The 16546-nt window shown below is 37.5% G+C and overlaps 1 protein-coding gene across 4 annotated transcripts in view; it reads right to left on the bottom strand.

Moving 5' to 3' along the window:
- SLC12A1 (solute carrier family 12 member 1) overlaps positions 1-16546 on the bottom strand; it is a 118803-nt gene that overhangs the window by 77756 nt on the left and 24501 nt on the right. For 2 of the 4 annotated variants that reach the window (XM_063449029.1, XM_063449026.1), the window contains exons 5-8: positions 15305-15400; positions 11511-11650; positions 10199-10309; positions 1065-1176 (exon numbers count right to left, since the gene is read on the bottom strand). In XM_063449029.1, the coding sequence (XP_063305099.1) occupies positions 1065-1176; positions 10199-10309; positions 11511-11650; positions 15305-15400 (459 nt within the window). The remainder of the gene's footprint in view (positions 1-1064; positions 1177-10198; positions 10310-11510; positions 11651-15304; positions 15401-16546) is intronic. The other 2 variants (XM_063449027.1, XM_063449028.1) reach the window with 1 other exon arrangement.

Consider the following 16546-nt stretch of genomic DNA (forward strand, 5'->3'; position numbering starts at 1 on the left):
AAATGTACACTTTTATAAATTAACTTGGTTACACCCCCTTGGCTTTCAAGCAGACAATAGGTAATGCTACTTTCTGGTTTCCTTAGCTCAATGCAGCTGACCTCAAGAGGCAGCAATTGCCTTATTTACAAAGACTTCTCATTGGACTGTATTGGGAAGTCTGTGATTGGACAGCTACAGAAAGTCTGGGCGGGGTTGGGAGGGGAGGGCTTGCAAGGGCAGCAGACAAGAAAACTGCAGGCTTTGCAAACTGATTTTATATATATCCTTAATTAAAAAATACATAACTAAATACATGCAAGTTTTCATTTGTTATACATCTACTAAACAATGATATTTAAAATTTATTTTGTATTTGGGCAGGGGAGTGTCCCTTTAAATAAAATATTTTTTGATGTTGGCCAGACATTTACTCTCCTGTCAACTTCAGATTATGCTTTCTTGGCCAAGTTACACATTTGTGCATTTCCTAAAAGTGTCATCCTCATGTATCATGTCAAACCTGTCTATTTACTTGTAACTTTCTTACATGTTGCCCTTAACTTCCTCTACTATCAACTACACATATTTATGGCTTTCAGAGTCACCTCCATTTTTTTTCACGTCTACCTCTGAGCCTGTCAGAGCAAAGGAGTGGGATTTCTACAGTAAAAGAAGGTATTAAGCAACGGGATTGGTCATATTTAACTGTATTTACCATCACAACTGCACGGTTGGTCTGGTGTCCCTACCTATCACCATGTCAATTCAATTTATATCCTGCATTATCCATCATACATGTATTGCTTGTAAATGTTCCTACTTCACGTAGAAGGAATTACAAATTTGTCAGGAAAAAAATATAAAATAGGATAGGAAGTTTCTTGAAATGGAAAATTAAAAATAGAAATTGTATGATCCCTGTATATGTTTCATATAAAATAAATCATTAGGGAAAGCATCAAAATGCAGAAGAATTTATTTTACAACATGTGAGCATTCTTACATCAGTAGGTTGGAGAAAAAGAGTAGTACCTTCAATTCATTCAATGTAAAATACAATGTGCGCTACTAATCTCACATACCTTGATAATTAAAGAACCCTCTGGCTCGTTTCTCCTCTGTTGTAGGAATAACGGTCCCAATGAAGAAATTTACAATGGCAATGAGTAGAATTATTAAAAGAAGAACTTGAGCCTTTTAACAAAACAAAAAACAAAATAGAGTTATTATGTGTATTGTTAATTGTGTTACAGGCAATCCTTCATTATCATGTATACTCTCTTTATTAGGGCCACTGCGAGGTGGGTACAGCCGATACAGCTGTACGATGCCAGGTGGCCCAGGGGACCCGGGCCCCACCTTTCCTATGTGTAGATATACATAGTCATTACCGCTATATATATGTCACTGTGGGTCCGTGGGCAGCAGCTGGCAGCCAGTACAATGCCACTGGAAGACCAGGGAGTGTAATGTCCCCGCTTCTTGGCCACAGGTAAGAGGCAAGGGGTGTGGAATAAAATAAAAATATGTATTAAAAAAAAGACTTTGTCCACATAATGTAGCCCCTATCCTACCTCACATAATTACACACACACTGCATCCACTATAAACAAACTGCATCCACTATAAACAAACTGCATTCACTACACACACTGCATCTACTACACACACTGCATCTACTACACACACACTGCATTCACTATAAACAAACTGCATCCACTACACACACTGCATCCACTATATACACACTGCATCCACTATAAACAAACTGCATTCACTACACACACTGCATCTACTACACACACACTGCATCCACTATAAACAAACTGCATTCACTACACACACTGCATCCACTACACACACTGCATCCACTATAAACAAACTGCATCCACTACACACATTGCACCCTCTAGCCTACACATACACTACATACAACATACACACACACCACACATCACACCACGCACCCCCCTCCCTCCCATCCCATCCAATCCTTGTGGATGGTTCCAGGGTGAGCTCTGTGGGGGGCCCATGGGGGCCCTGTGGGGCTGAGTAGGGAGCCCTAAAATGTCTGGTGGAAGACCTGCCTTAATTTACATCTGATTAAAGTTAATTAAACAGATAATACCAAAAAAATTAAATATTTTCAGTTTTTTTTTAGTTCAGTATGAATTCCTGGGAACTGATATTGAACTGAATTTCAAGACTGGAAAATTCTCTAAATTAGTTATGGTTTCCATTTAGCTATTTTGCCCTAATATTTGAACACTGATCAATTGATACTGTAGTGAATAATCCTGGCAGGTTATAAAAGTGAAAAGCAAAGTTTAGGCAGTAGCCACAGTGTTTTTCGAAATACGCCATTGTTGCCTAAATGTTTTGTTTGTTTACCGTTCACTACAATTTTCTGTTTAGTGAATAAACCCCCTTTGTGAATAAACGCTTGTCACAAAATACACTGTGTAAGTATTCACTAGTTTTATCCAGTTTCTTTTTTGTCTCCAGTAAAGCGTGTTACCTACGATACCTAGAATATCATTAGCATCTCACACCTAAACTGTTGAGTCTATCCCTGTATCCCAGCATAACTTAGCATCCGACTGGCTCTAACCTAGTCACTTTACCAGCCTATTTTTCATGTTTTTCTCAAAGTGCAGGAATTGTTTGTGCCACGTAAAAAACATTTAAACATAGTTTATGTTCTTCTAAAATAATTTGGAGAATCGTGAACTGGTACAAATTTGCTTCTAATTACTATTGATCGCCCAACTGAAGAAATGCAGAACCATTTATTCTTATAATGAAAATTATCAAAACAATAGTAAACAACGAGCTCGTAGAAATAATAGCACAGCAAAATATAGAGTGGACTTGGCAGCCAATAAAGATCAATTGTTCCCTCTTGTCTGCCAGTATTTTTATTCACCTAATAACCTAACTAGAGGCACTTTATGTCTGTCACAGATGTTTATGAACCCTTTAACCACCTATACTGGGTGGCTATTAGATGCATTCTCATGATGGTGATATTTCAACTTCAATTTCAGAGTCCTTCCTTTGCTATTTGTCAAAAAGCATTTTCTAACCTAGACTGGAATTTAAAGTTAAATAAAAATAAGATTATATTGGGGAAGCTGATAAAAAAAAACAAGAGATCATTGAGGGCTGAAGGGCAGCTGTTACGAGGTCGTCTGCCTCTGTGCTCACTCAAACAGGGGATAACCCAGTGTATGAATAAGATAAAAACTAGTGAATAAAAATCCACAGGTACATATGCACCCCATTTTCTCCCCCTTTATTTTCCCCCCACTGCCTTATCTGGTTTTAGCCTAGTTACCTGATGCTCCCCATCTACCATTTCCCGCGTTCCTCTGTGCCACTTGCACTGTGTGTGGGTACTATTATCATTATTATTATTATTATTATTATTTGGAGGGTTGAGGGGGAGGTAGTCTGTTTGTTTATTTCTCTTTCCCCTTCCCCTTTTTTAAACATATATTCTCAGCAACTAATTCCTACATGTGGATCTACATCTCCACCTCCCAGTATGTATACCCTTCTCATGTCTTTTCTCCTCCAAGTTTAATGTTTGGAAGTGATATTTCTGAAGCAACATTTTAAACTACACACATTCCTTTAACACATTCTTATCCGATAACATGAATACAGTTGGTATCATTGTGCTTGCAAAGCAAATCTGAACAAACATAGATTATAGTCTCGCTTGCATTTCCCTTTGCACAGTTTTTACCGTGCAGAGAAATTAATTTGGAAAGGAAGTCTGCATTCACAGTGCCAGCAATCACTTTACAGCAACTTTTGTAAGTCAAACCTTATGACGGCATTAAGGAGAGAGGTGAGGACAGGGTATTCCTAGTGCACTGAGCACTGAGTTGGTTCACAGAATGCATGATTCCTGCATGCAGACATTATTATTTCATTTTTGTGTGCTTTTTAAGAATTCTGCATTTACTTAGAAACAATGATATTTGGCTAATTTTATTTATCTATTTTTGTCACACATATTGTTTAAACTAAAATGGTATTTATGCTTTAAATGAACACTATAGAGTCAGGAACACAAACATGTATTCCTGACCCTATAGTGTTAAAAACACCATCTAGCAGTGCACCCCTGGCACTCCTAACCCCACTAAATATAGTAAACATCTTATCTTTATTCCGGTCTGCTGCTGCTGGCTCTGCCCCTGATCTGACTGCTTGGCTGACATAATCAGAAGTGTTGCTCTGAGCCAATCACAATGCTTTCTCATAGGAAAGTATTGGATTGGCTGAGACTGTCAAGGAGGTAGATCAGAGGCAGAGCTAGCACAAGTCAAACACAGTCCTAACCAATCAGCATCTCCTCATGTATTGAATCAATGCATCTCTATGCGCAAATATCAGTGTCTCCATGCAGAGGGTGGACACAGTGAATGGCAGTGCTGCTGCCCCAGGAAGCACCTGTAGCAGCCACTGAGGAGTGACCACTAGAGGTATCACTAGGCTGTAATGTAAACACTGCATTTTCTCTGAAAACACAGGTGTTTTACAGCATAAAGCTTGAAGGGAATGATTATACTCACCAGAAAAAATACAATGAGCTGTAGTTTTTTGGGTGACTATAGTGTCCCTTTAATACCTGATAGTCCCTAAAAACAAACACACAAACAAACAAACGAATGCACACACACACACACACACACCCCTCTCTGCCTTCCTTCCATCTCTATCCGTCTTTCCCTCTCTCGCTTGCTCTCTCATTTCTCTCTGGAACAGACTGCTTCTAAATGTGTCTTTAAAGGAAATGAGGAAATAATAACTGTGACAGATTTAATAATTTCCTTTATGCCCTTTTTAGTGAGGGAGTGTGGTACCTTGGATAGATGTTTTGCTCAGGGTGGCAATTAACGTAATGTCAGCTCTGTAACATACGATATTACTAAATAACTCATGTTGAGTATGATTACTAATATATCTGTTCTGGATACAGGGACTTTGCTTAGAGGCGCAGTTAGAGCTGCAAACAATTTTCATAATGTCCTCGTTTGTAACGCACCCTACAGATTCCACACATTGCTGGCTTATTAGATTGCAAGTATCCTTATTGTGGTTGTTATGGTAGAAACAAAAAGCTGAAAAATCCACTGACTCAATAATTTACTGAAATATTAGATTGAGAAATTATTCAAATTTGAAGATTAAGGGGTTTATTAAACAAACAACAAATTGTACTGAATAGAAAAATAAATGGCAAAATAAAATTGCTGAATTAGAGAGTTTATTTCCAAGTCAGCTACTTTTCCCTGAATTTCACAATTTTGGTTCTAATTAATTGATGTTTAGTTATTAAACCTCCAAGAATTAGAGGATTAGCTCCCAGGGGAGGGGGGGGAATGTGCATCGAGGCTTGAGGCTGCTGAAATTTTCAAACGTGTTAATCCTCGCTTGTAATCTACTGTATAAATGTGACTAAAGGTATAATTGCCGCATGGATTGACTGTATTGTACTATTATACCTATACCCCTGTGCCACATTTCCTGTGCCTGCTGCTATTTAAAAAAATCCAAAATAAAGAATGGAAAAAAAACAATAAAAGAGCTAAATGCCACAAGCACGAAAAGTTAACTGAACAAGTATTCTTACAAGCATTACTCCCCCCCCTCCCCCCTCCTTGCTCCAGAGTTATAGAGCATATAACCACGCAGTTAAGCTACTCAATGGCTTACAGGCCTTACCATACCTTCCGCGGACAACCTCCACCTGATTTAAAAAAAAAATACGCATAAGCCCATTGTCACTGAGTAAATTACACAACCGCTGCATACAACACGTTCCTGTTAAGGGGATAAATGCAAAAGCAGGGATGCCCCATAGCATCAGTCCACATCCCTTGCTAAGGGTTGACTTTCGACTGTACCTTTAGTACTTCACTCACATTATTTTCTCTAAACTGTATCCTACGTTAGTGCCATTGTTTTGAAGCACATATGTTACATATAAATCATACGATTCCTGTAACTATGCTTGATTGATGCTGTAGTGTCGTTTATTACCTATGTTATCTTACGCACACACAAAAAGGAAGACAAAATCAACACACATGAAGCCGTAAATCTATAATAAAGTTCTTCTAATGTTATTAACAGTCCATGTCAATTGCCTCCCTTGCTACCTACTAAACATTTTGTGGATTAAACACTTTTATTGGAGGTATCAATTGTGGCAGAACCACTGCCTGTGCGGGTGCCTTCCACTTGTATTGTGTATTTTTTCCCCTGCCTTTCGTATATTGTACCCTGCTCCCCGTTCAGGAGTGCTCATGCGAAAGGAACTCCTTCGACTCCTGAACGGGCACCACAACGATATCCCATTTACAACGCTAGTTAGAACGTTCAAGTACAACATTCCCACCTCTAACATAGTTGCGAAACCGCAAGGGAAGCAATTTATGAGTGCTCCCCTGGGTGGCCGCCATTTCGTATAGACGAACGCCAGCCAGGGGGAGCATTCTTGGATTGCTTTCTGACTTGTTCGTCTCCCGAACGAGGACCACCCCAGTGCCCCATTAGAAAGCTCCCACCAATTAATTAGAACGTTCGCACTCGCAACATAAGTGTGAAACTGCAACGTTCGCACTGGCAACATAAGTGTGAAACTGCAAGGGAATTAATGAGGGCTCCCCTGGGTGGCCGCCATTTCGTATAGACGAACGCCAACCAGGGGGAGCATTCGTCCCTTGAAACGTGATGTTTCTGTTGCAGGTTTCAGCACAGGAACCTCGTGAGCGGAGATTGATCAGAGAATGTGCCATTGTGAGGTCGTCTGAGGTTGGTGGGGACACTTTTGGGGCACTGACTAGTTTGGAGTGCTTTTCTGTGCCAGGGAGACAAAGGGGCCGGTCACTCTTCCGGTGCCTTGGCTCCCAGGCACAGAGGCTTATGGGATGAAGATCCCCGTGACGTCCTGGGTGGGAAGCCCTTCGCATGAGTGGCGGGCTTTGCATATTTGGGAGACAAAGGGACAGCAACCCCCGTTCCCGCACTTGGGCTCCCTGGTGTAGAGGATCCTGGGATATAATGACCCCTGTTTTTGTGAGTTGAAGACCCCTTGCATGGGGCTATGCATAAAAGCCATGTATGGCTCAATAAAATTGTGTTGTACCTGCAGAGCTGTGTCTCGTCTAGTTACTGGGGGGAAATGGGTCTCTTTATATTCTAAGTGATTCCTGAGCGGCTGAAGGAAGGGATTAGCGGAGGTAACCAGTCGGGTTACCCGGGGTCCGCTACACCAATAAATATAAAGTTAATTTTATTGATAGTTTACATTTTTATTTCTGTGAGTGGTTGTCTATGCAGGGCCCAAGTGCACTACTCTGCCCAGGGCCTACAATGCTGTTAAGATGGCCTTGATCATGGGTATTGCCATGGCACTCTGACATCCCCAGGACCTCCTCATAGTGAGCAGAAGCACACTAAACATTGTGCGATGTTATGCGTAAGATTATATGTTGATAAAGATTTCTTCACATTCATTTCATCTCAATTTAGCCCCATAATAATAGCTCCACATTTATTATACAGTTACATCTAAAGTTACATTACACACATATATGACAGATCTAGGTTTGTTTACAGTACATCATTCCAATATCATGAAAGCAATTTTCTTCCTCTTTATGTGCTACGAGAAATGTCTAATGTCACTTCAGGGAGTATGACTTTATAGCACAGTTAGAAAGAGTCTAACTATATTGCGGTTAGTAATTGTTATGAAGGTAGTAAGACAGGTTGTTTATTCAGGAGACAACTGTACAGAGGACAAATGGGTCACACTAACAAGGACCATCATTTAGATAAAACTGAAAATAGCTTTATGACTGCAACATTTGAAATTGCTAAATATTTCAAGTTAAACATATCCAGTAGTTATAGATGAGTTGTTTATTAACTCAATTCAGGTAACTCCTACTTAAAGGGTAACTATAGAGCCAGGGAAACAAACTCGTTTTCCTGGCACTATAGCTTCCCCTTCTGTCAAAGCCCACCCAGTGGTGCAGAAGGGGTTAATAAACCCTTCTGTCACTTACCTGAGTCCATCGGCTTTGCCTCTGCTACTCAGCCGGCGGAGGAGACCTAATGCGCATTCACGGCAATAGCCGTGCTAGCATTAGGATTTCTCCATAGGAAATTCAATTCAATGCTTTCCTATCGGGATTTTGGTGACGCTAGAAGTCCTCATGCATAGCGTGAGGACGTCCAGCGTCATTTAGGCGACCAAAAGTCGCCTATCCACCCGGAAGTCACTCTAGTGGCTGTCTGGTAGACAGCCACTAGAGGTGGAGATAACCCTGGCAGGTAATTGTTGCAGTTTCTAAAAACTGCAATAATTACATGCTTAGGGTTAAGGATGATGGGAGTTTGCACCCAGACCACTTCTATGAGCTGAAGTGGTCTGGGTGCCTACAGTGTCTCTTTAACCTACAAAGCATGCTGTGTACATAACTAATACAAGGAAATTATGTGTCTTTTCCCATACGTGTTAGACGTGTATATGAGTCACAATAATTATATATATATATATATATATACACAAAACACACACTCAAACACAGATGCGCACATGCCAACACTTGTTACTAAATTAACTTATTTTACCAATTAATTATCTATTTATCTATCATATATATTTCTATCGATCTGTCTGTCTGTCTGTCTTTCCGTCTATCTATCCCTCCATTTATCCATCAAGCCATCCGAGTGTTTGCCTATCATTGTATTATTATTGTGCCAATTTATTCAAATTCCTATAATGAAAATGATAGTTGATTCCAACTCTCTAGCTAGCTGCTGGAAAACATCTGTTTTTTCTTTATAGTTTTAGCAGCCCTAAATATATTTGTACATAACTGATGATATACTGAAACTGGTTTCTCATATTACTTTCTCTGTTTCATCATGCATTGAGTTATGTTCCTATTAATTCTGAATACACAAAATTATATGATTAAACAATGCGGTGTTTCATTACATGGGTCCCTCATGGCTGTTTTGGCTTCAGAAATTGATTAGTGAATCCATATTACAGCAGTTACATACGCTAAAAATTGTTCCATTTATGTTTTTTATTAAGCTAGAGGCTGAGTGATGTAAATAAAATCACACTTTTCATAAAACACAAAACTGTTTGTGGTGTGTTTAGCCTCCTAAGTTGCTATAATAAGTCAACTAAACTTTATTATAGTGTTTTATGTAACTGCTTTCTGTATCCACAGAACAATCTGTCTGTCTTTTTTCTGATTGGAACACTGGAACAACAGCTCTTTAAACGCACAAGTTGTCCTTTACTCTTCCTCTGTAAACTGAAGAGACTACTAAAGAATACAAAACCACGCTTCACTAATACAGAAATCACACTAAAACATTAGACATCTGAGAAGAGAGGCATGCTGGGGAGAAACTGTAGTGTGGTCAACAAGAAGATAAGCATATATTGACAAAATTAAACAATTAAGATGATTACAAATACAGGGAGGTGGCTACACATCCACATAAATGATCTTGGTGGTATATATATATCCATACAATAAAAGTTCCTTGCACTCAGGCTTAATTTTTTTAACTTGCCGGGTGCCAGGCCATAAGGCTTCTGTGATACAATAGTAGTCAAAGGTATGGCTGCACTCACGGTCTTTCCATAATACATATTGCTTTATTCCAAAATCCTGAATTCCAGATCAACGTTTCAGTCTATACATGGACTTTCATCGGGATTAAGATACCTATCTTGATCCTGATGAAAGTCCCTCTCTGGACCGAAACGTCGCTCTGGAGTTCATGATGTTGGGTGGTCATCAAATTATATATATCATTTTCTCCTTTTTTTTTGGAGACAACATAAATTTGTCTCCATGCTCTCTGAAAAGTTCTGAATAACCAAAACCAACCGAAACCTCAAAGTACCTATACTAAAAATGAATGAATGAGCTAAAAGAACTTTGGACACATATAATGAAACACATGGTTATTCTAAAATATGAATTGTCATTTCAAAATTTTGAACATATGCTAAATATAACTGGAAACATTTTGATAGACTATCTGCAGTTTGGCCAATAACAACATTCTAGATTCCATGTGCCTTAAATTAATGGAATGACATTGTACGTTTGTTATGGTACCTTACATTGCTCCTAAGTTCTACAATAGACATTACCTTAGCTTCCCACTCCATACCAGCTACAGAAATACCAAGCAGAAGAATGACAGTAATGGTTCCAATTATTCTAATATCATTCATGTCATCAACCATAATTGCATTGTTATCCTACAATAAAAAAAAATATGTCAAGGAAAAATAAGTGCAAATCAACTTTGTTCTGCTAATTTGTGCTACAGACTCAAGAATCAACTTTTACTAATAGCCTATTTTTTTTCTAAATATTAGCATAGTTGATTCACGAAACACGCTGTGATAATGAGCAATCTACTCCAAATCTGAGTTTTTCAAATATGTTTTAAATGGATTTAAGTAGACGATGCACTTACAAGATTGAAAGTATATTAAATCTAAGAAAACGAGTCTTAAATGACAGGGATTATAACGAACGCCAAACATTAGACAGCTGGGAGTCAGCGTTGCTTTATTTAAAGTAAAACTAAAGATGCCTTCCGTTTAGGAGAAAAAGGGGCTGTTATTTTTTTTTACATGTGTGCTACAAAGATTGGGAACACATAGCCTTGATGTTTACCTATAATTATTTCTTGGTCTTATGTAATACCGTAAAGAGAATTAATGCTAATATTTTGTTTTAATAAGCATACAGTGATTTATACTAGAGGTCGTCAGCAGGACAAAGATATACATAATAATTCTTGTCAACTGCTGGATTGTAGCGAATACATTAAACAAATCAGATGCGACAAACCAAGATGAAATCCGAGTTATTAAATAATATAATAGTCAATCAGACCACGTATGTGTATAAACATTCCAAGCAGCAGTTTCTTTGACTTTGGGAGTATGTGATCTGTACACTTTGAGAAAAAGAACTCAAGTAAGACATGTAATAAGTCATGACCCGAACAAGGGAAGAACATTATATGGACATAAGAACAGTAATAAAACAATATATTTCTATGGTACGTAATGACTTGAGAAACCTGAAATTCACTGAATGTTACCAAGGCATTCTAGTTAAAGGTCATCTGTCATTTTGAAGGATATTTATGTTTATTTATTCCCTTCTTTAAGCATACATGTTTTTGTGAATATATCAAATTATGGGCATCGTCATCGTGGCTCCCTGTTAAACATGGTTATAAATGCTGCCCTTTTTCTTTAATATACATTCTTTAATATACATAAAATAAAATAAAACATCATATGAAAAAAAAACGTTAACAGAGGTTGGAGGTGATTTTTCATTCGTTATTCAATAGTGTAATTTTTAAAAGAATGCCAGTTAAACTTTAATCATTATAAACGTTACGTCTTAAATCATGCCACCAAGCATCTAATTGTTTACCTTAAGTAAGTCCACAACAGTTTCAGAAAAGCCAACCACATACATGGCAACAGCTACCGCATTGGCAAAGGCAAAAATAAGACCAATGGATCCACCAAATTCAGGTCCCAAGCTTCTGGAGATCAAATAATATGCTCCACCTAAGAACATCGATTTATTTTTTTGTTAGTTTGCATAATTATGTTAAACAATGTGTAAACCAAGAATAAACTACATTGTGTAACTACAATGAAGATCGTACTCAACGTGGGTGTCCATAAACGTTTTAATAGTTTTTGGACATGTTTTGTTAGATCTTCTCAACCTATTTTGCTAACTGATAATTACATTGAAAGTCCCATGAATGTATATTCTAATATTTATAAAATATGTTTAACCAAATGCAAATGTGTAACGTTTGTGCAATTTGTGTCTGGTAGCAGTAATGTCAACTCTTAAAACATTTTTTAAATATTTTTTTAAATATGCAGCTTGCCGGCCCTACCTTCTTGATTTTCCTTTAATTAATAATTTTTCTGTTATGTTTCCACTTAACCCCTTAAGGACCAAACTTCTGGAATAAAAGGGAATCATGACATGTCACACATGTCATGTGTCCTTAAGGGGTTAAATTGATTATAAATTAAAAGTGAAAGCTTTAGTCTCAATGAATAAAGCCAGATCTGTCATTTTTTTGTTTATAGCATAATAAAATTTCTATATTAAAACCTTTTCTGTATGTTTCCTTAGTATTTTATTCGCTTTCAAACTATGTACCATTTTAAATTATTACTATATAAATTCATTGTCTTTATTAAAGCATGAGTTTTTATTCTTGCTAGTATTCAGAATGCATGCTGGTTTAATTTGCTATACAAATTGAATGACACCTAATAAGGTATGGAATCAGTCAGGTTATATAGCGGTGAGATAACTTGGTGGATAAGGATCTAACTACACCTAAGTCAGGTGTCTTATTCCCAGTCTCAACTCAGCCTTAATGCTTCTGAGGTCAATAAAATAAGTACCATTTAGAAAGGTAACAGTAACAACTAGACCCCAGGACATACTTGTAAACTAACAAAAAGTTAAATGTGCTTTTCCTGGTTAAATACTCTGATATTATATATAAAAAAAATGCAGGGGGACATATGCACCGGACATTAAATTATATTTTGTTTTGACCTGAGCTAGCTTTTGAGAAAGAAGGACCATAAGATAAAGTAGTCCAGAACTGCAAAAAAATTATAGGCAGATTTTGATAATCAGTTTTATTATACTAAAACAAAAAAATTGAGAGTCACTTTGAGTTAAAATATGTTTAACAGCTCTCCTGACATTGATTTAAAAAATTGGGCAGACTAGATGGGCCGAATGGTTCTTATCTGCCGTCACATTCTATGTTTCTATGTTTCTATAATGCAACTCTTTCCTGGTGAGAAGCAGGAGCTGACAATTTGTGTGAGCGTATGAGCATCCCAAGAGACTTAATGGTTTGTAAATAAATCTATTGTAAGCAAATGCTGCAGTGACAAATTGAAATAAAGGAGTAGCCATTCTAACTGCACAAGGTGTGAGTAATCATGTCTAAACTCATTTACTTAGCTTGATTAACTTACTCCCTAATGTGAATGTGTGTTTCCTTGGCATCTCATTATAAGTCAGTGTAATTTTAGAATGTGGTGTCGGCTGCAGAATAATATGAACCCAGAATATTGAAATGTGATGATGGAAATTCAAAATTCTCCAACTCAAGTGTTTTTCTAGATTGGCTGCTTTGCCCAAAAACTGCCCATGCCCATATCTATTCTCCACAGTTCATGGTATAGTGAGCACCACAGTTTCCAAAATAATAATAGTGTAACAAGGTTAATCTGGAATTATTAAATTTTGATCCACTTACCTTCAGTCAGAGGTTACAGTGGTGCGTCTGTCCTTAGGACAGTAAAGTTTAAATGGAATACCATCATTGTGCTTGATGACAAAATATTGTGCATGCAGTATCTTCACAACATATGATTAAAGATTAAATTAGACAGAGTGTTATTTAATTCAAAATACATTTTACTAGTGTTAGTTTAGATCCCGGGCTGGATTTAAAGGTGGCATGTTTGAACTTTAAGTTCAGAAAAGATACCTTACCTACAGTTTTAACAGACACCTATGTGCCAAAAATGTTGACTGCATAGTATAACTGAAATCACGCCAAATGTTTGGGTTTTAAACCCATTTCAAAAACTATAAAGAAAGCACTGTGTGCTTAAAGGGACACTATAGTCACCAGAACCACTACAGCTTAATGTCCTTGCAGTCTTTCAATGTAAATGCTGATTTTTCAGAGAAAAGACAGTGTTTTAATTGCTGCCTAGTAATCCCTCTAGTGGCAGTCACTCAGATGGCCACTAGGGGTGCTTCCTATATCAGTGCTGCGCAGAATTAATACATTTACCACATCCCTATGAGGAGTTGCTGGTTGGTGCAAAGCAACGTTTTGCTGTGCATGCGCAACAGCCTATGGGAGAGCATTGGATTGATAATCTCAGCCATGGAGGCAGTGCCAGCCGCGGCAAGACCAGCAAAATGATGGAGAAAAGGTAAGGTTAAACACTTTTTATCTCCAATTTGAGAGAGCCAGGGACTTAAATATTTACTCCAGCACTATAGTGTTAAGAATACATGTTTGTATTCCTAACACAATAGTGTTCCTTTAAGAAAAATCCATTGCCGTTTATATGGCACACGAACAGTGTTAGTGTGTTAATTATTAAACAGTGAGTTGCAAAGATTTGATAATTGATTGTGGGCCAACGTAGTTGAAAACTTTCTGTGTTGCTTGAGTTAGAGATCTGTTCTAACTTGACCTTGATTTTGAAAGCAAGTTATCAACATCCACTCCCAAGTCACTGTTTAGTGAATCAATACTTTGATTCCCGTTTAAAAATTATGTAACTCGGATCTAATCTTAAATTACAAATGGGGACTGGACAATTCTTGAATCCATCCCTGGATTTATTAACAGGATAATTACATTAATGATAAAGCAGTGCCTTATTGTGTAGATCAAAAAAGTGTTTGGTAAATTAATATATTAAAGGGACACTATAGTCACCTGAACAACTTTAGCTTAATGGAGCAGTTTTGGTGTATAGAACATGCCCCTGCAGCCTCACTGCTCAATCCTCTGCCATTTAGGAGTTAAATCCCTTTGTTTATGAACCCTAGTCACACCTCCCTGCATGTGACTTGCACAGCCTTCCATAAACACTTCCTGTAAAGAAAGCCCTATTTAGGCTTTCTTTATTGCAAGTTCTGTTTAATTAAGATTTTCTTATCCCCTGCTATGTTAATATCTTGCTAGAACCTGCAAGAGCCACCTGTATGTGATTAAAGTTCAATTTAGAGATTGAGATACAATTATTTAAGGTAAATGACATCTGTTTGATAGTGAAACCAGCTTTTTTTTTCGTGCAGGCTCTGTCAATCATAGCCAGGGGAGGTGTGGCTAGAGCTGCTAAACAGAAACAAATTGATTTAACGCCTAAATGACAGTGAATTGAGCAGTGAAATTGCAAGGGAATGATCTATACACTAAAACTGCTTTATTTAGCTAAAGTAATTTAGGTGACTATAGTGTTCCTTTAACAAAGGGGTTAGTTCCGTGGAGAGTTACATTGATTGAATTTTGTAACGTGTGTTATAGCATGTATAGTCAGTTTCAACCTGTTGGTAACTTGATAACAGATGTACAATCATAGAACCATGCATGCAGGTTACCTTCCGGTAGATATCTTTAACTGTCCACTGGGAAAACTTACCTCCTCGAACAACTCCATTAGTGCATATAGCAGACATAGAAAGTCCTGTTAGGGTAGTTACCACTACACTCAGGCTTATGACAATGATTCCGAGACCTGAAAACAGCAAAAAAGACTAAACTTTTACCTACGTGGCATTGATACAATGATTGCCGGAGACATCCATAGCGAAGTCGGCAACGCCAGTTAACATGTGGACCTCCTGAAATGTTCTTAGTGGTTAGATCAGCTCATGCACAGTACTTGATAGATTCATATTGATTGAACACACCACAGATTGGATACTTGCCATGGCTTACGATGACATAGTAACCTTTCACCTTTTTGTTTCTTTTGAATTTACCAGCAGTATTGTCAGCTATACTTGAACATGAACATACTCCCAGAATGACGTGGATTATTGAAAAATATTGACTTAAATTTGGAATGACTACATTTAAAAGTAAGGTATCATACATACACATAATGCAGCAATCCATTTTTCAAATGCTTAGAAAATAATTGAATTTACCTTTTCTGTCTTTTTTTTTGCAAATTCACTTTAAAAAATGCTTTGTATCCCACATGTCACTTTGTCAAGTACAAATAATCGTTATATGAAAGCAAGTGAGTTTAAAGTACCTTCAACAACAGCTAAAGATTAATAAAATACAGCACTCTCAGCATGGGGCTGATATTACTGTCTTCTATTGCGTTTTACAGAAGCATATTGATTAGAGAGAGACCAGAATTGCAAACGCTCTCTAGCAGAGGACTAGTGTCAAGAATTTGAGTCATAAACACAGAACTGGATGCATACTGGTACCTGCAAATATTATCTTAAAGCGTACCTCACTAATTTGAAATTAGGGCTCGGTTAATAATAAAGTCACAATAAACTATCATCTACTGCTATCATTTATCTTTGTGTGTATGGGTGTCAAGATCGCTCCCCACTTATCTCCTTCCTCTGGCGTTCAATCCGACATTGAACGCTTGCACACAATGTACTTTATTTCTGTTTGTTAAATTTCTGTTTATTAAATGTCAGCATTCCAAACATATATCCATACAATAGGCGCCGTGCTTTTATGTACAATCGAATTCAGTTCTGAATTCATAATTCACCAGAAACGAATTCTGAGTTTGCCGGACCGAATTTGGCACACAAATATGACATTAGGGGTCAACATGGAAAGGTTACCAGGAATCATACATAGTTCCAAGTTGACCTAGACCAATGGAAGTTAAGATCTGCCTATA

The sequence above is a fragment of the Pelobates fuscus genome, chromosome 3 (assembly GCF_036172605.1).
Source record: "Pelobates fuscus isolate aPelFus1 chromosome 3, aPelFus1.pri, whole genome shotgun sequence".
Taxonomy (NCBI): Eukaryota; Metazoa; Chordata; class Amphibia; order Anura; family Pelobatidae; genus Pelobates; species Pelobates fuscus.